This window comes from Peromyscus maniculatus, chromosome 2 (assembly GCF_049852395.1).
Source record: "Peromyscus maniculatus bairdii isolate BWxNUB_F1_BW_parent chromosome 2, HU_Pman_BW_mat_3.1, whole genome shotgun sequence".
NCBI classification, from domain to species: Eukaryota; Metazoa; Chordata; class Mammalia; order Rodentia; family Cricetidae; genus Peromyscus; species Peromyscus maniculatus.
In genome coordinates, this window is record NC_134853.1 from 141,144,640 (window position 1) to 141,169,381 (window position 24,742).

The window sequence follows — 24,742 nt, forward strand, 5'->3', positions numbered from 1 at the left end:
AACTGCGTAGGAAGGCAGTTTATTCAAGAGCCAGAATTCTGAAAATATGGAGGCATGTGCTGGCTAGTTTTATGTCAACTTGACACAAACTAGAGCCATTGGAGAGGAGAGAGCAGCAATTGAGAAAATGCCTCTGTAAGATCAGGCTGTAGGCAAGCCTGTAGGGCATTTTCTTCATTAGTGATTGATGGGGGAGGGCCCAGTTCATTGTGGGTGCTGCCACCCCTGGGCTGGTGGTCCTGAGTTCTATAAGAAAGCAGGCTGAGCAGGCCATGAGGAGCAAGCCAGTAAGCAGCATCCTCCATGACCTCTGCATCAGCTCCTGCCTCCAGGTTCCTGTTCCTTCAGCGAAGAACTACAATATGAAAGTGTAAGCCCACTAAACCTCTTTTCCCTGTCTAGTTAAGGTTTCTATTGCTGTGAAGAGACACCATGATTACAGGAACTCTAATAAAAACATTTAATTGGGATGATTTGCTCACAGTTCAGAGGTTCAGTCCATTATCGTCATGGTGGGACATGGTGGCATGCAGGCGGACATGGTGGCATGCAGGCAGACCTGGTGCTGGAGAAGTGGAGAGTTCTACATCTTGCAGGCAACAGGAAGTGGTCTGTCTCACTAGGAGTAGCTTAAGCAAAGGAGACCTCAAAGCCCAATCCACAGTGACACGCTTCCTCCCACAAGGCCACACCCAGTCCAACAAAGCCACACTTCCTAATAGTGCCACTCCCTTTGGGGCCATTTTCTTTCAAACCACCTTGCTCCCCAAGGTGCTTCGGTTATGGTGTTTCGTCACAGCAATAGTGACCCTGACAAAGACAAGGGACTATCGTCCTCACCACTCCATCTTGGAGAACATTGGTACAAGCAAACCCTTTTATAGGAAGGAAAGAGGGACCAGGATCAGAAGACTAAATGTTAAGTAAGATAGTTATCATTCAGGGCTTATCTGGCTAGAACTTTTCAATCACCCTTGGCCTGGCCTTCAGTGCTGGTTCCTGTTAGACAAACACATTAGTTTTCTGCATATTAAATATCACAGTGCTTTAAATGCTCTCCTTCTGTTGATGTCTAGAATTGAAGAATAAGGAGAGCTGTTACGAATTCTAATGCTATCTGAAGGGCTTTTGTCTAAATTCTGCGTAGCTGAAGAAAGATCACACAACAGTAAACATCTTAATCTCTTTGATGCAGCTTCTCTTTAGAAGTTAGAATGCAGCCAAGTGGCGGTGGTGGCGGTGGTGGCACATGCCTTTAATCCAAGCACTCCGAGGCAGAGGCAGGCAGATCTCTGAGATCAAGGCCAGCCTTGTCTGCTTAGTGAGTTCTAGGACAGCCAGGGCTACACTGAGAAACATTGTCTTGGGGGGGAAAAAGTGAGAATGCATGGCAAAAAAAAAGTGGCTATAACCTTGCAAAAGACAACTCATAAAGGAATGGCCACCGTTGTAGCTGGGATGTGCAGTCAGGCTATCAAAAGTTTCGCTGTTCTGGGTCTGTCCGTGAGTGACTGTAAGTATTGGTTTGGGGCTACACAGAGAAACTCTGTCTTGGAACCCCCCTCCCCCAACACACACAAAAGTATTGATTTTGGAGTTGCCATTAGTTTTTGCAAGTAGGCAACTTCACAATATGGAATATTGTGAGTAGTGCAGGTCACCCAGGTTGAAGGAATCAGAGAAAAGAGTCTCAAATGGATGGCACTATGACTGTGTCCCAACGCTCAGGGAGGTCTGTACATGAAGTCCAAAAACTAAGTCATGTGGTACAAAAAAGAACTATTTCTTCCCTGTTGCTAGGTGATGCCTTGGTTTATTTTATTTTTTTTTTCTCTCAGAAATAAAGTCTTCTATTTTACCATATCTTTTTACTCGATCCTGACCAGTGAAGCCTTCTGCCCAGGTGGGAATGTTCTCTGACAACACAGTACATAGTCTCATGTAGCTATGAGAACCTGGAGGGGGACTCTGTGTGACTGAGGAAATGAATTCTAATTTTTAATTGTGTTGAATTTAATTTAGTCATAATGAATTTAATAGCCACAGGTGATAGTGGTTACTAGGGGCCACGATGTAGTTAGTTACAACTTATTGCATTTTGTATATGTAAGGGCCTGCCTTTGTACGTTATTTTTAAAAACCTGTTCACTTTCGCAGTGGTAATGATGGGACTCAAGTACATTCATTTTATACCCCATGTCTTACTTAGTTTTCTTGTTTAATTGTAGTTTTTCAGTTGATTTACTTGGATTCTCTTGGAATAAACACATCTCTGACAAATGAAGGCAATTTTACTTATTCTAGTTCCCTTTTTATTTTATTTTCTTATCCAATTGCATTGGCCAGGGCAGTTATTTACATGTTTGCTTTTGTGGTCCTGAAGCTCAATCCCAGAGTCTTGTCTATGCTGAACAAGAACTCTAATGAGCTTCATGTCCAGGGTCTCACTGTGTAGCCCAAGCTGGCCTTTGACTCATCATCCTCCAGCCTCAGCCTCCCCCACACTGGGATTACCAGCGTGTGTCTTTACTCCAAGCATTGTGTAATGTAGTTTACATATTTACATTGGTAACAGACAAGACTGGTTATGACTATCCTGTTCTCACCAGTGAGTTCCGTCCTTCCCACCCCCACCCCCACCCTGCCTTTATTTCAGCATTAAGACTTGAACCCAGAGCCATGCAGACATGGACAGCCGAGCACCTAAGTGCGACCTTCTCTCTCAGTTCTATGAAAAAACGGTAGAAACAAGTGGCAGATAGATTTTTCTTCCTTCCGTGCTTGCTGTTCTTCTGGTGACTTGTGTGTTGCCAAATGGGGGTGCCACTCACTGTTTCCCAAGTTAGAACTCGAGGCCCCACCTTTCCCTGTCCTTCCCTCTCTCTTCGCTCCCTCCATCTGCTCCAGACTAGATTGCTGCCAAGCCACCCTCTCTGTTCTCTACTGCCAGCACCCAGGTGGTGTGTTCAGAACTTCATTCACTCTGGGAACATTACATTTTAAATTTAAAAAAAAAAGGCTTCCTACTAGGCTGGTGAGACGCATGGGCAGGTAAAGGCACGTACAGGATTCCGTAAAGGCAGAAGGAAAGACTAGAGAACACAAAGTTGCCCTCTGACCTTCAGACACATGCTATGGCATGTGTGCCCTCTCATGTCACACACATGCACACATGTACACACACACACGCAACATGATCAGCAGACCCATCATTTTAAAAATTAAAAAAAAGCACAAGGCCCTGGGTTCAATCCTTAGCTCAAAATAAATAAATAAATAAATAAATAAATAAATAAAATTTTAAAAAATTAAGTTTTCTTGCTTTCTATTCTACTCTCCCTTCCTTGAGTCTTTTGTTAGAAATAAGTTTGGGGTCGAAATGAGGAGAGATCACAATTCCAACTGAAGTGTCTGGGCAAGGCCAACTTTACTCCTGGTGAAGAGAGCGTGCTCACAAGAGCAAGCACAGAGGCGGGAGTACTTGGTTTTCAGTCTAACTCAGGGCATCCTTTCCCCATTGGCTGTCATCCACTGCACAGTCTTATCCGACTGGCTGGCCTGAAAAGAACAGGAAATGAGGGAGGAAGGGAAGAGGATCTTCACTGTTCTAGGCAGTCAAATTCCTGGAATGCAATAGGAGCCTTTAAGGGGCGAGAGGGATTTAAACGTTGGCATACAAGTCTCACAAGGTGAGGAAAAGAAAGAGACTTTAATTACTTGTCCTAAACACAAGTTTTATAGTACTCGTATTGATATGTTTTACACTTTCCGCTCAGAGAAGTTGATACGGTCCTTCTAAATCCTTCATCTGCTATATGACACACCTGCTTCAAATTATTAACAGCGCCGTGCTCTGCTTAGAATGGATGAGTGCCCACCCTCTTCTGCCGACATCCTCAGCCTCGCTTTACTGTCTTGGTGTTCTATTTTGGTTTATTTTTTTAGTTTTTAGAGACAGGGTTTCTCTGTGTAGCCCTGTAGCCCTGGCTGTCCTGGAGCTCACTCTATAGACCGGGCTGGTCTCAAACTCGGAGATCTGTCTGCCTCTGCCCCCAGAGTGCTGGCATTTAAGGCGTGCACCACCACCACCGCCACCGCCCCCACCCGGCCTGTCTTGGTGCTCTCTGCTCCTCATTCCCTGACGCCCGTCCCTGGCCTCCACGCTTTAGCACAGGCAGTTCGTCTGGTCTCCCTCCTCTCTTTGCTTGTCTTCAATCTAATCTCACTGTTACTTCCTTATTTCCTCTCTCTTCCTGGTAACGTCCATGAGCACGTTCGCTCAGTCTCAGGTTTTCCAAGCATGGAAAGAGTCCACAAAGGCGGGATTGCGCTCGAGCCCTACTCTTAGAAGAGGGCGGGGCGGAAGAAGGGCTCACTCGATACTGTGTCCAATAAGTAGCGTGACTGCCCTTGGAGTCCTAGTGGGTGACAGCTTTTGGCAGGTACTTCCTCTGATTTGATACTTTATATGATTCCTCTGATGGGGGCAGGATTGTAAGGCCCACACTTAGGAACCTTCAGCTGGTGATAGGGATATGTGCCACACGTCCAGCCTTGTGTGCTCCTTCTCTTAAGGCTTTTCTTTTCTTTTTCTTTTCTTTTCTTTTCTTTTCTTTTCTTTTCTTTTCTTTTCTTTTCTTTTCTTTTCTCTTCTCTTCTCTTCTCTTCTCTTCTCTTCTCTTTCTTCCTTCCTTTTTCCTCTCTCTCTCTCTCTCTCTCTCTCTCTCTCTCTCTCTCTCTCTCTCTCCAGGGTCTCTCTTCATAGTCCTGGTTGTCTCGGGCTCACTATATAGACGAGGCTGGCCTCAAACTCAGAGTGCTGGGATTAAGGGCCTGCGCGGCCACCATGCCTAGTAAGGTTGACTCTTTTATAATGCAATCATCAGGAGCCAGCAGACTTTTTTCTCCAATGAAAATCGCTTTCCTATTTAAGTGTTTGCAATGGTATTTTGACAGCACTCAAATTTAATTTCAGATCCTGACGTGGTCTTTGAAGTCCTGGGGTTCTGGATCTTGACACCCCCTAACTGAAGCTTGGCCTGTCCACGATCTGGTTCCTTCCACTCTGAAGCACTAGGTTTTCTGTCCTTCAGACACACACCAAGCTTTTCTGTAGTTCAGGACCTGCAGTATCTGTTTCTCCTCCCTACACTTCTTCACTCCAAACCCTTTAAACATCTGGCTAATTCTCTTTCCTGATTGAAGTCAAATGTCAATGAATATTCCAGAACATTCTAACCTAATCTTCCTTGGTCACATCTCTCCTTTTTTTTTTTTTTTTTAATGTGCTCATTACAATCTGAAATTATTTTTTGTTGGTTTTGTTTTTGTTTTAAGATTTTTTCTTTTTTTTTTTTTTTTTTTTTTTTTGGTTTTTCCGAGACAGGGTTTCTCTTGTGTAGCTTTGCGCCTTTCCTGGATCTCACTTGGTAGCCCAGGCTGGCCTCGAACTCACAGAGATCCGCCTGCCTCTGCCTCCCGAGTGCTGGGATTAAAGGCATGCGCCACCACCGCCCGGCTAAGATTTTCTTTTCTTGACACAAGGTCTCGTTATATAGCTCAGGCTGGCCTTGAACTAGCTGTGTAGACCAAGCTGGCCTTAAACTCACAGATCTGCCTGCTCTCTTCCTGAGTGCTGGAATTAAAGGTGTGTACCACCACATCCAGAATAAAATAAAAGATAAAAATAAAGATTTATTTTCCTTAATTTGAATGTGTATCTGTGTGAGTAAATGCCACATGTGTGCAGGTACCTGAAGAGTCCAGAAGAGGGCAGTGAATCCTGTGGGTGCTGGGACCAAACTTGTGTCCTTTGGAAGAGCAACAAGTGCTCTTAACTACTAATTCATCTCTCTAGTCCTCTAAAATTGTTTATTTCATTTTGTTTTTAATTAATCAATGTGTACTGTGAGGGACACACACCATGACACATATATGGAGGGCAGAGGGCAGAGGGCAGCGTGTAGCAATCAGGTCCCTTCTTCCACCATGAGGTTCCTGGGGATCAAACTCGGGCCGGGCTTGGTAGCAAGGGCCTTTACCCACTTAGCCATCTTGTGGGCCTTACATTCTGAGATTATTTATTACATCCTGTCTAGTCACTGTGCTTCTCCACCAAGAATTCAAGCTCTGTGGCTGTACACCAATGTCCTTAGAGCCTAGCAGGTGCATGACCTATGACAGACTCACTGTGTATATGGAATAATATCTCAGATCAATGACTGATCTGTACTTTTTTAACAATGTGGAGGTCTTGTACTTATCTCCCAGTAGGTGGCGCCAAAAGCACACCTGGTCCTCTGCAGTGGTGGGAGCTGAAGGGGGGAATGTTAAATAGTTGGGGACAAGGACCTGGGAAAAGACAGAGGCGGCTGCAGTAATGCGGGATCCAGACTGATGGAAGCCACACAGCATATCTTCCAATGGATGGGGAAGTGGGAGGGATCTAGAAGGGCCTGGGGTAGTCAATGCCCCTGAAGGTCAATAGTGAGATTTCTGGAGTAAGGACAGCTTTCTGGACTCCTAGATCACTTCCCCCTCTCGCTATGTTCTGTATCCGGCCAAGTCACTCCTATGAATACAGAAGAGGGCTTTTGACGAGAAAGGCTCACAGAACTGAAGAGAGGCAGGGTTATGTGTTTAATAGAGCATTTGGGGGGCTATCCAGACAGGAGTAAACTAGAGGGTCAGTAGGAACCTGGGCTGGCCTTAACCTAAGCATTCTCCAGTGGGCTCTCACTCACTCATTCAGTCCCACATGCCCACCCTACCATTTTGAACCACAGACTATGTGACCATAAGGGAGGTAAGGCTCTGGAGCTGGCTTAGGGAGCAGAACCACCTCATGGAGGCTTGCTGGAACCAAGACCTGTTGGGTGAGCACTTGCAAGTAGTATAGGAGAGTATTCTGGGATCAAGAGGTGGGTTAAAGAAAGGACTGCATCCGGATCTCAGGCTGTGTCGGGGCCGGGGGTTTGCAGGGCCATAGACATTCCCAGGGAGCTGCTGCATGAAGGCCCAGGTGAGCAGAGCTCTGAGAAATAATTGCAGCAATAGAAAAGGAGCAGACTCACAAATTTAATTTTTGTGGGTTGGTTTGTTTGTTTTTTGCAGCACCGGGAATTGAACATAGTGCCTTATACGTGGCAGACAAGCACTCTATTGAACGATATGCACATCATCACCATCATCGTCATCATCATTATTACTGTGTTAAAGATAAGCCTTGGGCTATGGGTGTGTTACAGTAGCCGAGCATTTGCTTAGTTCAAGCAAAGTCCTGGGTTTGATCCCCAGGAGTGCCAAAAAAATCAAACAAAAACAGAAAACAAGGACAAACCTTGGTAGTTACTGGTTAGAATCAAGGGAAGGAAACAGGAGGGGGCCTGTGTGAACATTATAACAACCCCTGAGTACTCCAGATGCAGGGGCCAGCCTAGGCCCCGGGAGGCCCCCATCTTGCCAGGGGCCTGACTGAAGACGGCAGTTACAAAGGCCACGGGATTGGCCTAGCAGAATCCAACTAGTCATCATTTAAAGTGTGGGGCCAACAGCCAACCAGCTTGGACTTAAGTCAACCCACCCACCTACTAATGACCTTTGTTAAGTCACTCAGCTTCCCCAGGCCTTGGTTTCCTTATCTGCAAATCCAGAGTAATAACAGTACCTTCCTTGTAGGGAACTCATGACTGAATGAATTAGTGTGCGTGAACATGTATACTAAAACATGTACCAAAAGTTTATCTGTAACAACAGAGCCCGAATTCAAAGGCCAAGCAATATCAAATAGTCCCAACACTTCTCTCAGGCTCTCATTTACCTGTGTGGGAAACAGGGAGGTTGGACTAGTCACTCCTGGTCCCGCCAGCTTTACTTCCTTGTGTTTTTGGAGGCTGACCTGGCATGTGCAACCCAGTGATATGGCAGGGTGACCCTTGCAAACTTGTAAAAGCCAACTATTATGTTTTCAGGAATTTACAAGATGGGACAAGCAAGCGTAACTTGACGTGGCTACAGTGGGAATGTTTACGCAGCGGGAATGGGACAAATGCTTTAACCAGGGCCTGTCCCCCCCAGAGCCAGGCCACTACCCAGTACCCACACCTAGACACATACAGTCCCCACCTTCAGCATCACTGACAACAGTGAAGGGAAAGGTCTCCAGGGACACGACAGTACACCCAGCCCCACAGGCTCAGGTATACACATGGTGACAGACAGAACAACAGTGGCCTGCTCTGTCCTTAGCCCTTCTCACACATGGGGACACAGGGAGCAGTGGTTAAAGTGCTAAGATTCTCATAGAGATGGGACAGAGCTCCACTTACATCATTCTTCGCCATGTGACTTTAGCCACACCTTTTTTTTTTTTTTTGGTTTTTCGAGACAGGGTTTCTCTGTGTAGTTTTGGTGCCTGTCCTGGATCTCACTCTGTAGACCAGGATGGCCTCAAACTCACAGAGATCCACCTGGCTCTGCCTCCCAAGTGCTGGGATTAAAGGCGTGCGCCGCCTAGCCACACACCTCTTTTAATGCTAGAGCTTGGATTTTCAATTTTTTCTCTTTAAGACAGGGCCAGTCCTGCCATGACACAAGAGTTCCACAGGTTCAATGAGATCACCATGAACTGTGTGCCAAACCAGCCTAAGGCACTTGGTACAGAGTAAATGTCAGCCAAGGCTGCTATTGTACCCTCAGGTACACTCACTGGCCCCGGGCCTTCGTGAGCCCATTGGCTATCTGGGTCTCACCATGGATGGCTAAGAACATAGAAGGAAGCGGGAAGCTTTGTTCACCAGTTTTTATGAAAATTAATAACATTAATAGCTCACAGACATATACATACACACATCACTATGTACACAGTCATTAAGTTATTAATTAGTCTCTGTATAAAACGTTTCTACATTAGTGTCCTGAGCTAGCCCCAGTCAGTCCTTGGCATAAAATATTCACAGTAGCAGTCCTAGGGCTTGGCCCTGTGGGCAGGCAGTGAGGAGGGACGGAACGGCCAGCCCTGCAGTGAGCACACATGTCCTGGGCTGCTCGCCCCTCCATCCAGTCCTTGGTCCCTGTCTTGACACAGGAAGAACAGCAGTTCAGTGCGAGGACAAAAAAGATCCTGTGCCTCATGCCACCTGGTGCCCCAGGTCCTTTGTGTGGTGGCTTCAGGTCACAGGGCAGGTCCTAGAGAATGCTGGCCAGCTCTGTGGAGTCTGTGTCTGAGCAGCCTGAGCTGCTGGCTTCGTCTCTGCAACAGAAAGGACAGCTTAGAGGAAGCATCTTCACCCTCCTCCGCGGCCACCTGCCTTAGGAAGCTTGGCCCTGGAGTTCAAGCCAGCTGTCAGTCTTGTCTACACCACAGGACAGCTTGCTCACTCCTACGGTCGGCCCAGAAACTCCTGGTTGCTGTTCCTGCTGAACGAAGGAGGCCACCGCAAACCTCAGAGAGCCATTGGCCCTGGCTGGCTGACAAGGTAGCAAGAGTCACTCCACCCCGCCCTATCATTTCTGGCCACGCCAGAGGATCTGTTTGCCAGGAGGGTACAGGTTACAGCTAGAACACAGGGCAGGGCTCGAAGCCTTATCCACAGATCCTGGCCAAACTTCAGTTTTCTTCATCTGCAGGATAGGAATCGTAAGAATCTTGCCATGGGAGTGGCGGCTGTCACCCCAGTACTTAGGAGGCAGGGCCAGGTTAGCCTTGGCTGCACAACCAGCCTGAGCTAAATGAGACCCTGCCTCAAAAAACCAAAACACCTCAGCTGCCTAAGGATGGGCTTGTTAGAAGATGTGGGTGTGGGTGTGGGTTGCGGGGGTGTGTGTGGAAGGAGTTGGGGGAGGGGTGTCCTGAAAGCATACTTCTAAACACAAGCTCCTTCAGGACAGGGAGTTTTGTTTGGTTGTAGAGACAGGGTCTCTCTACATAGCCCAGGCTATCTTGGAATGCACTATGTAGACCTGGCTGCCTCCTAGAGTTCTGGAATTAAAGGCATGTGTCACCAAGTCTGGCCATTTTCTGTTTGTTTGTTTTTTTGGTTTTGTTTTTCCTACCACAATGCTGGTACTCAGAAAGTGCTTGTTGCTTATTGAGTAAATATATACAGAAGTAGTCAACGTGGTACCTAGCATGTAGCTAAGCAGTTTCTGGATCTGTCCACCAGGCACAAGTTGAGAACTTAGACTGGCGCATGCGAACACATACATTCACAAACTCACACACATACACACACTCACATACACACACATTCACACTCACACATACACTCACACACGCTCATACTCACACACTCACACACACTCATACCCACACACTGTCACACACACACACACACACACACACACACACACACCCTCCCCCCACCTCACCGGAGAGCCTGCAGAGCTTTCTTATTCTGTCGCCGCTTCTCCTCGTCGATGGGGTACAGCTTGAAGAGCAGCAAGCCCAGGAGGATGAGGATGATGGGAGCCATGGTCACCAGCATCTTCAGTGTAAACTTGACCTGTTCCGGCTGGGAGCACCCCTGTGTCTGGTACTCAGCAAAGCTGTGGGACCCAGTGGGCAAGGAATGGTGAGGATGGAGCGCCTGGACCCTGCCCCTGTCCCCAGCCTTGCCCAAGACTCACAGGCCACTCACTCAAGACTGAGGGTGGAGACCCCCAGGGAGACTCCAGAGGCGAACTTGGTGAAGAAGACGTAGAAGGAAAAGAAGATGGGCTCCGTGCCAGGGGAGTGAGGGTGCTTCAGGTGGAAGTCATCGATGACGTCGGGCAGCATGGACCTAGGCAGAGGGGTGGTGGCAGCCGTGAGTTACCCCCACCTAGCCACCAGCCCGTTCATGTGGTATCCGTGTCCATGGGAAGGAACCACCTTCTGGGGATTGCAGACCCACCTCATCCCAGACCCATAGAAAGGCAGGGGAGAAGCCACCAGAGCACACTCCCCAAGTGGAGGGGGTCGGCTCGGGGAAGAAACTCAGGGAGCCTGTATCTACCTACCAGGGCAGCAAGAAAGCAGCTGCGACGCTGACACCAGCCGCGATGGCCACCACGTAGGTGACGATTAGATTACTCTTCATGAGGGCCACCAAGATGAGAAAGGGGACTGCTGACTAGGACGGAGAATGAGGAAGGTGGGTCAGCTGGGCAGCTCCCATCTGCAAGCCCCTCCCCACAGACCCGACGCAATCCCAGCCCCCCCCCCCCTTGAGCCCCACTCACTGAGATCCCCACATATACAGCCGTCTTCTTGCCAAAGCGGGTTAGGAACCACTGCCAGATGGGGATGGTGAATGTGGCCGAGAGCTGTGAGCGACAAAAACGGTAGAGGAGGTGGGTTATGGCTGCAGGGAACCTCCCTGCCCTTCCCAGGTCACCACTGGCAGCGAGGAAGTTGACAGGCATGTCTGATGGCTCCCAAGCCGAGAGCAAGCCATCCTCCGGGCTTTTCATAACTCTGAATGCAAAGCTGCACAAAGTTGTTGGCGTCCTTGTTTTTCCTGTACTGGGCACTGTAGCCATCCAGTCTCAAATCCTCCTTTCAGAACCCTCCCTAAGCGATTGCAGGTGAGCTCCAGGGAAACCTCCTTCATCCCTTCACGACTAGGGACCAGCCTGAAGGGACCCTCTGACTGTCCAAAGACCCATTCGTCAGCTAACCATATGCCCTGTACTCACCATGATGGCCAGGAGGAGGTTCTGGAACTCGTTTCGGAAGCCCAAGGTATAGGTGCAGAACAAGGCGAAGTTGCCCTCCACCAGCTGGGAGATGGGGCAGGACAAGGAAACGAAAGGAAGAAGGTGACTTAGGGATCCCAGAGACCCCCTACTTACCCCACTTCCTCCTACCTGCCCCCCTACACCCCCACACCCCACCCCACCCCGAGCTTCACCACAAGCCAAATCTTCTCCAACTCCACTCCCATCGGACCCGCTCTGAGGATGAGCATCTCAGGCCCCACCCACTCACCATGAAAGCCAGGGAGGTGAAAAGGAAGCCTGCGATGAGCTTGACATAGGGGCCATGACTCATGACCAGCCGGAGGCCCTGGAAGAAGGGCATCGACTCGGCCTGCTGGGCCTCGTAGGGTTCTAGGGACCGGAAAGGATCGTGAGGAGGGAGCAGAGGTCCCTCCCGAAGCCCGAGGACCGGGCAGGAGGGGTTCTGCTCCCCGGGCTGTGGGCTGAACCCTCCCCGACAGCGTCTCACCTCGCTGCTCCCGCACGCCTAGGACCAGAATGACCGCGCAGATGACGTAGATGGAGGCGATGATCCCTGCTGCCAGCAGGTATGCGTTTTGCTATGACATACAGAGACAGGGTCAGTCTGATCTCAGCCCAGCAGCCCCACTCCACGGTCTCAGGCCAGGCCTTTCTCCTGTGGGGGCCTCACTGTCTCCATCTGTGAACCAGGACGGTCATCCTGGACCTGCTGTTGCTTCCCAAGGCTGGGCTAAGTCCAAGTATACAAAATGTTACACGGCCAGGCTACGTAGTGTGTGAGCCCACAGCCCAAGTCTTCCCCCACCTCTGCAACCCACCGGGACCCTAGACAAGCTACTCAGCCTCCCAGCCTTCACTTTCCTTGTCCATAAAGTGGGTAGATGTACGTACTAATATTTACATTTACCAGACGCCCACTAATTAATAGACACTAGCTACTGTTACTGCTTTTAGGACAACTGCAAAGCACCCCATTTGTTCTCCCCCGATAAACCAACCCCTGCCCTGCCAGGGGCCTCACCGTTTCTTTGAGGGAGGTGGTGCTCTGTGTACGATTGACAACTTCAGAGGCCACTACAGAGGCATTGTGGTCCTGGAGACAAGGTGCGTTGGCTTGGCCCACAATTTGTCCTTGGATCGCTGTGCCTATCACTGTGCCCAGCACCTCCACCGTCATCCCTAGGCAGGGAAAGGGTCGTTTTACATGTGCCACATGGCCCAGGGAGGAGAGTCATACGGGAGCCACTCTTGGCTCCAGGTGAGTTGAGCTACGGGGCAAGAGGATGACATTCATGGCTTTTCTCTGTGTAACCTTCAGACCAGTCCCTGTACTCCTCTGGGTCTCACTTGAGCAATAAAGGGATTGAGTTATTTTTTTAACATGCTTTCATGGGCTGGGGATATAACTCAATGGTTAAGTGACTGCTTAGTAAACATAAGGCTCTGGGGTCAATCCCCAGCATCACAGAGAGACAGGGGACAGAGGGAGGGGGATTCACTACACACACACACACACACACACACACACACACACACACACACAAAAAAAAAAAAAAAACCACACACACACACACACAAAACACACACACAACACACAACACACACACACACACACACACACACACACACACACTGAAGAGTAGAGCAAAGAGCTGGGCCCACAAAGTCCAAGGTGTGGGAGGGGGCTGGGAGCAGGACTCCCTGCGGGTAGGGCCCAGTGGACAGGGACGGACTGGGAGGGACGAGGAGGGACTCACTATAGGCAGTTGCGGAATCTCGCTCACTCTGCTCCGTGCTGATGAACATGGTGAGTGCTGAGTAGGGGACGTGGAAGCACTGTTGTGGAAGAGAAGCTCTCGGCCAGTCAGATGGATGAAGAGACATGCAGAGGCCCCCAGGGATGGCCCTTGACCCTGCCCCTCACCAAGGTACCAAGGGGAGGAGCCCACACTCACCGTGACCAGTGTCTCAAAAAGGCAGTAGAAAAGCAGGTACCAGAGGAACCCATGGGACCTTTCCATCCCTAGTGGGAAGTCGGGCACGAACCAGATGAGGAAGTAGGCGATGATGGCCAGGGGAGTGGAGAAAATGATCCTGAGGAAGGGAAAGAAAGGTCTGAGCGGAGGCAGGAGGATTCTAAGAGCCCAAATCTGTTCCACGGGTGCCCATCAACAGAGAAGGAAGTTTCTACTCTGAACCCTCCCAACCCAGAGCCTCAGGGGAAGAGACTGATGGTCGTGCCCGGAGGACCGAAGAGGGCAACTTCCTGGACCAAAATCTTGAGCAAGGAGCTTGAAGGGGTCAGAGAGCAAGGAGCATGGGGGTCAGACTCCGAGTCTCATGCATGTCTTTCCTGGAGCAGGAGTCCCAGTGAAAGGGACATTCTAGCACCTGTCCTCTGCCCTCCATGCTTCATTTGTATACACACAGGGAAGCTAGAGTGGGTGGGAGAGGCCAGCATCTGGTGAAGGAGGAGAGAGGGTCTGCGGAAGAGGACTGGACCCAGTCACAGAACTGTAAGGAGGATGGGGGACAAATGTCTGGCTCCCATGTGAGTCCAACCTATCACGAGAGGCTATTCCTCAGGACGGATCAACTTCACAGCATTAGCACAGGAAGCGGAATACAAAGTTAACCGGAAGAAGGCCCCAGGCCAGCAAGACGGCTCAGTGGGTAAGAGCGTTTGCTGCCAGACCTGACAGCCTGATACCCTTCCCTACACGCATGGCGGAAGGAGGGAACCGACTCCCACAAATTGTCCTCTGCCTCCACATGTACTGTGGCCTGCCCATGTGTCTGCAGACATGCCCACCCCCCCAACACGCACAATAAATATTTTTAAAAAGAGGAAGGCCCTGAGTTACATACACTTCTGGGGTCCAATTCTGAGTCTGTCACTATAAAAACTTAGTCTAAAAAAAAAAAAAAAAAAAAAAAAAAAAAAAAAAAAAAAACAACTTAGTCTTCAGCAAATTATTTAACTTCTCTGAGACTCATTTCTTCACATATAAAATGAAAATAAGAAACAGTACACTGCCTACATTCAACATTTAATCAAATATTTATGGAGCTCGGTGATGTGCTAGGAACTATTCTGACTGTTGAAGATGTATCTGTGAAGAAAAAGATACCACTGCTCTTACAGAACGCACAGCCTAGTCGGTAAACAACATAAATTACATGCTATTCAGCCCTAAAAATGAAATTCCCGACACATATTACAACAGAGAACCTTGAGGAATGGCCAAGTGTCTAAAAGACAAGTATTGTACAGTTTAACTTATGGGGGGGGGGTCCACCAAATCCATAGTTTCATATGGAAGATACATCAGCTCCTAAGGGCACTTACTGTGCCTGATGATCTGAATTCAAATTCACAGAACCCATATGGCAGAAAGAATCAACTCCTGAAAGTTGTTCACACACACCACCACCACCACCACCACCACCACCACCACCACCACCACCACCACCACCACCACCACCATATACCCTCCTTGAACAAAACAAAACAAAAAGTGGTTGACAGATTGATAGGTGGAGGGGGAAGTAGGGATTATCTTTTGATGAACTCAAAGTTTTGGTTTGAAAAGATGAAAAAGTATTGGGATGTGCCAGGCAGTAGTGGTGCACGCCTTTAATCCCAGCACTTGGGAAGCAGAGGCAGGCAGACTTCTGAGTTCAAAGCCAGCCTGGTCTACAAATTGAATTCCAGGACAGTCAGGGCTTTGCAGAAAAAAAGGCAACAATAAAAAATAATGGGACGGGAGGCCATGATGGTCACACAAGGATGTAAATATGCTTGACGCTACTTTATTGGACACCTCAAAAGTTTATGGTAAGCCAGGTGACTTTAATCCCAGCACTGGGGAGGCAGAGGCAGGTGGATCTCTGTGAGTTTGAGGACAACCTGGTCTACAGAGTGAGTTCCAGGACAGCCAGAGCTACAGAGAGAGACCCTGTCTGGAAACAACAACAACAACAACAAAGGTTACAACTTGCTGGGCAGAGTGGTGCAGGACTAGAGTCCCCACATTCAAGAGACAGAGGCAAAAAGATCGTGAGTTCAAAGTCAACCTGGGCTACTTAGTGAGATCTGTTTTTGGTTTTTAGGTTAAATTTTCAGTACCCACATGGCAGCTCATAACCATTCATAACTCCAGTTTCCAAGAGATCCAAAGTCCTCTTCTGACCTCCTCAGGTACCAGGCACAGTTGTACATGCAAGCAAAACACACACACACACACACACACACACACACACACACACACACATATACATATATATATATATATATACATATATATATGTATATATATATATATATATATTTGATTTTGTTTTTTTCATTTTTTTGAGACAAGGTCTCTCTATGTAATCATGCAGACCAGGCTGGCCTCATGTTCTCTGCTTTCAAGGGGCAGAAGCAGGTGTATTTCTGTAGTCTGAGGGCAACCTGGTCTACATAACAAGTTGCAGGGCAGCCAGGGCTACATAGTGAGACCCTGTCTCAAAACCAAACCAAACCAAACAAGGCTTGAGCTGGAGGTGTTGGTACATGACTATCATCTGAACATTTAAGAGGTGGAGAACCATGACCTGGAGGCCAGCCTGGGCTACAGGAAACCTAGTCTTCAAAGAACACAACCAAACAAAGATCAAGGCTGAAGAACGCTTGCCTGGCATGGGCAAGGCCCTACATTTGAGTTCTACCACAAATAAATCCATAAATAAGGTGAACAGTCTTTATACAGTTATAACATACTGAACGGTTATAAATGCTGTGGAGAAAAGGAAGCAGGCTTGAAGAGGCTGAAGCTGTAGAGACTAAAACAGGCCAGTAGCCAGGAGACTGCAGGCGCAGTTCACAGCTGGCTGAGAGGGCAGTAACTGAGAAGGCGTGGATATGGTCAGAGTCTGCATTACAGACCTCTGAGGCAAGTGTGGGCCCAGGCAGGGGACAGTCTGTGCAAAGGTCCTGGGACAGGAGTATGGAACAGCAGGGCCCATGGGCTGGAGTGCAGTGAGCAAGAGAGATGGAATCGGGAGATAAGGTGGAGAAAGGGGACACCTCACAGGCAAGTGTGAGGACTTCAGCTCTGGGGCTTGAAGTAGGCTCAAGTCTCAAGTGAGTTGACAGAAAAAATGTTGAACAGTGCTTGGGACAGTGAAGTGTTTGCTGTGATCATATCAGGAAGGCTCGACAGGAGAAGAGGTCTTCGGGAACCACTACAGGCCAGGGCCACAAGTGGGCAATGCCTGGCAACCAACCTCAGGGGCAGCCTGCTGCACCTCCGTGTGACCCTGCCGACGGGGTCTCACAGGGGGCCTTAGGAAGTCCTGGGAAAGAGAGTGTCAGCACCTTTGTGGTCTGCAGGAGGGGCTTGGGTCGCAACTGCCCTAACATCTGGGAGGAGACCCGGCTAGCACTAACCAACCCTGACAGACCCAGACTCTTGCTGGTCTCTCTGGGCGAGAGGAGATGCAGCCTGGGATAAACACAAGCGCCCCTCAGCCTATGAGCCATCCCACGTGTATTCTGACACACGCCCAGGCACTTGCCCGCCCCCAGAAAGCAGCCTAAGGGGTCCCCAGCAACTCTCCTGGCGTAGCTGTCACACTGACTAAGCAAAAGTCCCCAGACCTCCCTCCTACAGGGAAGCCTTGCTGGTCCTCTCCTCCTCCTCCTCCTCCTCCTTCCACCCCCTCCACGTTGTCTCCTCAGAGAACAGGGCTCCTTCTCAGCCTCCCTCAAACTCCCCATCCTCTTAGGCAGGCCGCTGAACAGCTCTGCCGGCCTAGGAACCCGATGTGACTGGGAGTAACCCTGTGAGGCAGGGCATGCGACAGCGGCCTCCTATTGGCTGGGCCTCATGAGGCGATGTGGGAGCGGGGCCCCGCCCTCCACCAGCTGCCAGGAGGCCGGCACAGGGCCAAGTCTCACAGGCTGGCGCTCAGAGCTCCCTGAGCAGCTTGCCCAGGTAAAGGAGGCTCTCTCCTGCCCTCCCCTCCATCCCCTTGGCCATGAAGCCTGGATCAAAGGCTCCAAGCTGGGCTTTTGCCAGGGGCTGGCAGGATTGGGGTGGGTGGGGGGCCTCGTGGGAAAGGAAACCGTGGAGGTGCAGAGGCTGCTGGAAGAGCTTTGAAGGCCGGAGACCAGGTATGGGCGCCCCTGGGGCAGGAAGGCGCCCACTTAAGCTTGGATGGGCTGGAGATGAAAGGGGTACACCCCCCCACCCCCTGAAGCAGGATGTCCTGGAGGGAACCAGAGCCCGGGCTTGGCCTGTCTTGTGCGGCTCCATCACGGTCTGATCTATGGCAACTGCCTCCCCCAACCTTGTTCCACACAGGCTGAGGCTGAATAGACTCAAGGAACAATCCCATTCTCAGTATTGCCCCTACCCATGTCCTACCATTAACCACCTTGAAGGAACGTCAAATTGGGTATCAAGACCTGCCAGGCATTATTCTGAGTGGTTTACATATTAAAATCCTCACCATACCTCTATTTTCCCTAAGGTTCAGAGATGGTAAGTAACTTGCTCCAGACAACACAGCTCTAAGTAACGCCGCCGCCGCCGCCACTGAAACCCAGGCAACCCCCCAACTGTTCTGAAGACCAGCTTCTGCTACTACAGAAGTGACGGGTGGGAGAACTGAGGATTCCAGCTTCACCAAAGTGAGTGAGAGGACCTCCCTGAGCTGAGGGAGGGGAACCAACGTCACTTGGGCCAGCTCAGAAATGAACTGGCCGGGTGTCCCAGTGCCTACGTCTGGGGCAGCTAAGGTCTCAGCTTGGGGTTTCGGGGTCTCAACACCCTTGAGCTTTTGTGTCACCTCGTCCCCTCAAGCCTGTGACAAGAGACAGACGGACTGACGGACAAATAGACCGGAAGCCTCGCCTTCTGCTCTGTGAAGGAGCGTCTCTACTTACCAGGGCATGAGGCGGCCCAGGCGGGTCCAGGAGGATTTGCTGATGCAGAAGCCCACCAGAGGGTCAGTGAAGGCATCCCAGGCTCGGCCCACAAAAAGGATAATGGAAGCAGGGAGTGGGTCCACCTGCGGTGGGGAAGAGGCCAAAGACGACATTCACCTCAGCAGGGATTTCCTCGCTGTCAGCCAGGCCGTGAAGACCTGTTCCCACCCGGATCTTAAACATTGTCACTCACTTTCTCTCTTTTCAAGACAGGGTTTCTCTGTGTAGCCCTGGCTGTCCTGGAACTCAATCTGTAGACCAGGCTGGCTTTGAACTCAGAGACCCACCTGCCTCTGCCTCCCAAGTGCTAGGATCAAAGGTGTGGGCCACCACTGCCCAGTTTCCCTCACTTCCTTAATAGTGACGGTAGCAGAGCCAGGGGCTCAGCTCAGTGACAGCATGATTGCTTGCCTAGAATGGGTGAGGTGCTGGGTTCAATTCCCCCACACTGTGGAAAAAAACAATAATTACAACAGCAACTGGGCATGGTGGTGTACGCCTTTAACCCCAGCATCTGGTAGACAGAGGCAGACGGATCTCTGTGAGTTCAATGCCAGCCTGGTCTACAGAGGGAGTTCCAGGACAGTCAAGACTACATAGAGACCACCCAGTCTCCAAAAAACAAAATAATGGTAATAATAATAATGATGACGACAACAGCATTTCTCCGATAACTGTGTTATCAGAGTAGGACTGTGTTCGAAGCTTTTCTGGATCTTTCCTTCCCTCTGCTGCACTTAAAAACATCTCACCAGACAGAATGAACACAGAATCATTTCCTTCCTTCCCTCTCACAGTTGTGAGTCTCTGACCACCTGATAACAGAGCTAGTGTCTGTTCCCTGGGCAACCACAGTGAGCCTCAGTTTGCTCATCTGTGCAAGAGTTATGGGTTGTAGTGCGGTTTATGAGGTCAGGCTTTATCCTGGATATGGACAAAGGAATCTATAGATGCTTTCCTTCATCTTCTTCTTTTCAGAATTCATCTTATTATTTTAAGTTATGTGATTGTGTGTGTGTGTGTGTGTGTGTGTGTGTGTGTGTGTGTGTGTGTGTGAATGAATACAGGAGGCCAGAGGCATTGGATCCCCTAAAGCTGGAGTTCTAGCCAGTTGTGGTTTTGAGTGGCCTGGTACAGGTACTCACAACTCAGGTCCTCTGAAAAGAGCAACAAGCAGTTAACCACTGAGCAATCTGTCCAGTGACTTCCCCCGACTATGACACTGTGAGTGTGTGTGTGTGTGTGTGTGTGTGTGTGTGTGTGTGTGTGTGTGAAAGAGAGAGAGAGAGAGAGATCTCATTTGTACTCCTGACTGGCCTAGAACTTGGTAAGTAGACTAGACCGGTGTCTAACTTGCAAGGATCCTCCTCTTGGCTCTCCCTTCCCAGTGCTGGGATTACAGATGTGTGTGTGTGTGTGTGTGTGTGTGTGTCACTATGCCTGCCCTATAGATGCTTTTCAGAAAGTGGCCAGTCACCTTCAAACACTCTAGGTTCTAAATACAGACTTGTTTGTTTCAACCGCATCCATAAAACCTTGATTTTTTTTTTTTTTTTTTTTTTTTTTTTTGGTTTTTCGAGACAGGGTTTCTCTGCGTAGCTTTGCGCCTTTCCTGGAGCTCACTTGGTAGCCCAGGCTGGCCTTGAACTCACAGAGATCCGCCTGGCTCTGCCTCCCGAGTGCTGGGATTAAAGGCGTGCGCCACCACCGCCCGGCGATTTTTTTTTTTTTTTATACTTTGTTTTTGAGACAGGGTCCCAGACTGGTTTTGAAATCTCAATCCTCCTGTCTCATCCTCCTAAGTGCTGGGCTAACAGGCATGTGCTGCCATGTCCAGTTGTTAGAACCCTGCTCCAGAAAGCTGGCCACCTTCCTGAACTGTACGCCCCTACCCTACACTCACCCCATTTTACTTACTCTAACCCCATTTTATGCTCAACTGCAGGTTCCTCTTATTTATAACCCCCTTGGGGCCCAGCCATGGGAACTGTTTGAAACCTAGCTACTGAATGAGTCTTCTGTCCTTTCTGGGGCTCAGTGTTCCACACCTGCAAATGGAAACTAATATGCCTCACTTGCCCAGCGATGCTACACAGAAGAGAGCCAGTGAGGGCACCCTGGAGCCATGGTTACTCAGTCTCCCACTCTCTCATCCAGACAGGGTGAATTCTTTGGATGCCAGGCTGCTGGCCAAGGCTTCTCAGATACACACAGTAGCCCTGCTTCACCCAAACTACCCCTCCCCATCAGAGACCCCAAGGACTGGGGCACTCTAACCCATGCCCACACCTTCAGGTTTCCCTACCCACCGCCAAGCTGCCACTTCTCAGGTGAAGGTGAGATACATTTCTCCCAAGAGCCTGGCAACATCCACTAAAACCCTGAGCCAACCCAGCTGACTGTCTTCCAGCCAGGGACATGGTGTGCCAGTCTCTTCTAAGAACAGCGTCACCAACGGGTCCCATTCTCCCTCACAGCCGCTGCTTAGCCCTCCAGGCTCTATTGCTCCTGCCAGGCAAGGAAGAGTGGCCAGCCGTGGTTCCTGGGGCAGAAAGACAGACTCCCTTCCTGGACACTTCCGAAAGCCTTATTTCTCATCCACTGCGACGCTGAGTGGCAGCCAAGGAATGTGTTCTGGTCCTGTTTTACCACAGGGGAGAACCGGGTGAGCCTACCAAGAAGAGCCTGCTGCTTCCCAGCTCTGGATCCTGGAGGAGCCTGCAGGCGCTCAGGTCACTCACCTTAGCCACATCCAGCAGGTAGATCTGCAGGAAGAACCCCAGGGCACAGCCCGTCAGCTGGTATGGGGCCCCTCCAACTGCATAACAGAGCTTGTTGCAAATGGACAATTGCTGTGTCTTCTTCTTCGGTTCCTTCTGGGGAGAGAAGGGAAGACTTGAAAGCAAACCCAGGATTCTGGCCTCCAACCTAGTCTCCAGCTAACCAAACCAGGAGGAACAGCTCCTCCACCCTGCCCAAGTTCTCACCTAGGGAAATCCCACTTCCCCTACCCCAGAGGAAGTTGCCCTTAAACTCAGACTTATCTCAACCCCCCCCCCACCTCCCCTAGAGTCTTGAGGAAACCTATCACCCTTCATCTTTAAAGATCGTCCCCCAGGCCAGGTGTAGGGAGGTAGAGCCAGGCAGGTCTCTGAGTTTGAGGCCAGCTTGGTCTACAGAGCGGGTTCCTAGACAGCCAGGACTACACAGAGAAACCCTGTCACAAACAAACAAAAACATAAAAATCTTCTCCCAGGTCCTCAGCCTTTGCTCCTTTCCAAGTTACCCAGAGAGAGCATGTTATAGCAGTGAACTGGTACCCGCCCCGCACTAGCTGCCACAACCTGAAAATCCTCTTGTTGCCAAAAGCTGCCGGGGCCCAGCCCAGACTCCCTCCCTGACGCCCCGCAAGAACCAGGATCCACCTGCCTACTGGTTGAGGGCACCAAGGCTGCGGGAGGCCCCAGCCCAGCCCGCTGCAGCCACAGCTGTTCCTTCCATCTGTCCCAAAGTTCCCGGGCCCCTGTAGGCAATCTTCAGCTCCAGGCAAACCCTTGAGCAGTCCTACCCTCCGGCTCCCTGACACAAACCCCATCCAGCTCCTAGGGGACCTTGGAGAGGGGGGAAAAGGACTCCAGGTGCAAGGCTCAGCCTTCTCCGGGTGGAGCACTAGGGGAGGCTGAGGTTGCCCGGGGAAAGTAGAGATTACTCATACTTGGTAACAGCATAATTGCTCACTCGCTCCTTCCAAGATCAGTTAATAAAATTAAAAGGAAAAGTTAAGCACCTCCCAAGCAGATCTATTGTCAGCGATCCCTTTCCTGGGGCCGCATGGTTTCGTGGGCTGGTTAAATAGACCCACAAAGCTAGGACCGGTCAGAGAAAGAGAGTGGAGACATACGGGACGCTGCGCATGTGAACCCTCACAGTCACACAAACGCTTTCGGTATGCGGCTCCTTTAAGAGCAGAGCCCTTGTTCTTATGAATGAACTTGAGTGGCCCTTCTCAGAGTTAAAGCGTGAGAGTGGAGGGGGCGAAAGAGGGGGGGCGGTGAGAGGTGGAGAACCAAGGGGACTCTCAGATTTTGGGGGTGTCTCCAGATCTAAGGAGAGAACCTAGCGTGGCTCAGCACAGGAGAACGTAGAGCGCTGGGGAGAGCCCCACGCCATGCAGAGTTGCCGGCACCGCTCTTGGCGCAAACCCAGTGGAGGGTTGAGCAAAGAGGCTACAGACTTTCTCCATCACTCTCCGGTCCCGGAGCACCACTTGGACTTCCTTCTTTTTCCAAGCCTCACCGCACCCTGTTACCCCCGAGAGTGTCCCAAGACCAGGCCTACCCCAGAAGCCCCTGTGCCCACCTCTCGGGACCTCACCTTCACCTGGACCGGCCGTTCACTAGCTTGGAGGATGCCGGTGGGGAGCAGCCCCGCCGCGGAACCGCTCTCGGCGCCCTCTCCTTTGGCCATGACCCGCGGGCCACGCCGTCTCGAACCGGGACTCAGGGATGCTCCTGTGTTCTGCGGGCCCGCACTCGCCTGGGTCTCCCCGTCCTAGGCGCAGCCGCAGCTACCAGCACGTTCGCCAGCACTGAGCTAACTAGGATCGCCGGCAAGGAAAACTCCTCTCGCATGCCCCCTCCGCGCCTCTTAAAGGTTCGGTCCTGAGCTTCCAGCCAATCCCCTCACGCGCCTGCTCTACTCGTCTGGCGGAGCCTCGCTGGTCAGCCACGTTCTCAAAGCCGGCATCCGGCAACGCGTGCTCCCAACCACCTAAGCAAGGCTGAGAAACCCACCTGACTCGCCCAAGGAAACTGAAGCCCAAGGCTGAAAGTGACCTGCCCGAGGTCCCCCAGAGTGAGTTCTCCCTGAGTCGAGCCTGCTAGCCCATGACTTCTGAACCCCGATCTGCCTCCTTTTAAAGTCTGGAGTCAGGTGGCTTCTCCCCTCCCCCAAACCTGAGGTCATAGGCTGCAACTTTCACTACCAATGTCCCCTTCTCATGTCTCAAGATCGGCCATTCCTTTGCCTTTGATATTTAGGGAGCCTTTTTCTTTCTTTCTTTCTTTCTTTCTTTCTTTCTTTCTTTCTTTCTTTCTTTCTTTCTTTCTTTCTTTCTTTCTTTCTTTCCTTCCTTCCTTCCTTCCTTCCTTCCTTCCTTCTCTCTCTCTCTCTCTCTCTCTCTCTCTTTTCTTTTCTTTTTTTTTTTTTTTTTTTTTGGCTTTTCGAGACAGGGTTTCTCTGTGTAGTTTTGGAGCCTGTCCTGGAACTCGCTCTGTATGTCGACCAAGCTGGCCTCGAACTCACAGAGATCCACCTGCCTCTGCCCCCCCCCCCAAGTGCTGGGATTAAAGGAGTGCACCACCATTGCCCAGCTCTAGGGAGCCTTTTTCAATGGGAGAAAAAAATCAGCCAGCCCATTGGCTGCCCTTTCCAGCAGGGAAGCTCTCAAGTTATATGAAGGAGTCATGGGCACAGCAGCCTTTTATGGATAGCTCCTAACAGGCTTAACACAATCTCATTGGGTGCTCACGAACTCCATCTGAGGGTGGTACTATTATTATCCCCATTTTATAGCTGAGGAAAGGGGGACACTGAGAAGAGGAGCAGCTGTTATGACAGAGTGTACAGGCCAGGAAGGTTTTGTCCAGTTCCTAAGTCTTTGCTCATGACTCTCCTGTTCTGCCTCTCAGCATAAATTACAGAAGGCTGGACTGGGTGTATGTACTCCCAGACAGGAAGCCCTGGGAGATACAAGACTCCAAAAGCCCTCTGTGTCAAAAAGGAAAAAAAAAAAAAAAAAAAAAGGAAAGCTTTGAGAAAGAGAATACAGAGGAATGTGGTCCTTGAAAGAGAGGACCTTCATCTAAATAGAGCAGGCGTAACTGCCAGCAAAGAGCAGTCTTTTCTTCCACCTCTGCTAACGTCACCCCAGGCTTCCCAAGATCCCCAGCAGCCTGGGTGACGTCCAGCTCTCCCTCATCAGTGAAGTTACTGCTGAGATTCTCAGAGGCCGCTCACACACACGACCTGTGTTTCCCTGTGCCG

The 24,742-nt window shown here is 50.3% G+C and overlaps 1 protein-coding gene across 2 annotated transcripts; it reads right to left on the bottom strand.

The window, feature by feature from the left end:
* Positions 1 to 8,785: 8,785 nt before the first annotated feature.
* Mfsd2a (MFSD2 lysolipid transporter A, lysophospholipid) lies at positions 8,786 to 23,604 on the bottom strand. 2 transcript variants are annotated; one of them, XM_006992240.4, is made up of 14 exons: positions 23,072 to 23,604; positions 21,439 to 21,573; positions 18,656 to 18,780; positions 13,677 to 13,815; positions 13,479 to 13,557; positions 12,743 to 12,900; positions 12,209 to 12,299; positions 11,969 to 12,090; positions 11,677 to 11,760; positions 11,221 to 11,304; positions 10,999 to 11,111; positions 10,638 to 10,781; positions 10,369 to 10,545; positions 8,786 to 9,250 (listed from the first exon to the last, which is right to left on the bottom strand). In XM_006992240.4, the coding sequence occupies exons 1-14, from the start codon at positions 23,162 to 23,164 to the stop codon at positions 9,187 to 9,189; spliced, it is 1,608 nt and encodes a 535-aa protein (XP_006992302.2). In that variant the 5' UTR covers positions 23,165 to 23,604; the 3' UTR covers positions 8,786 to 9,186. The 2 variants fall into 2 exon arrangements, with proteins under 2 accessions (XP_006992302.2, XP_015841357.2); XM_015985871.3 differs by having other exon boundaries at positions 21,439 to 21,570; positions 23,072 to 23,588.
* Positions 23,605 to 24,742: the final 1,138 nt, after the last annotated feature.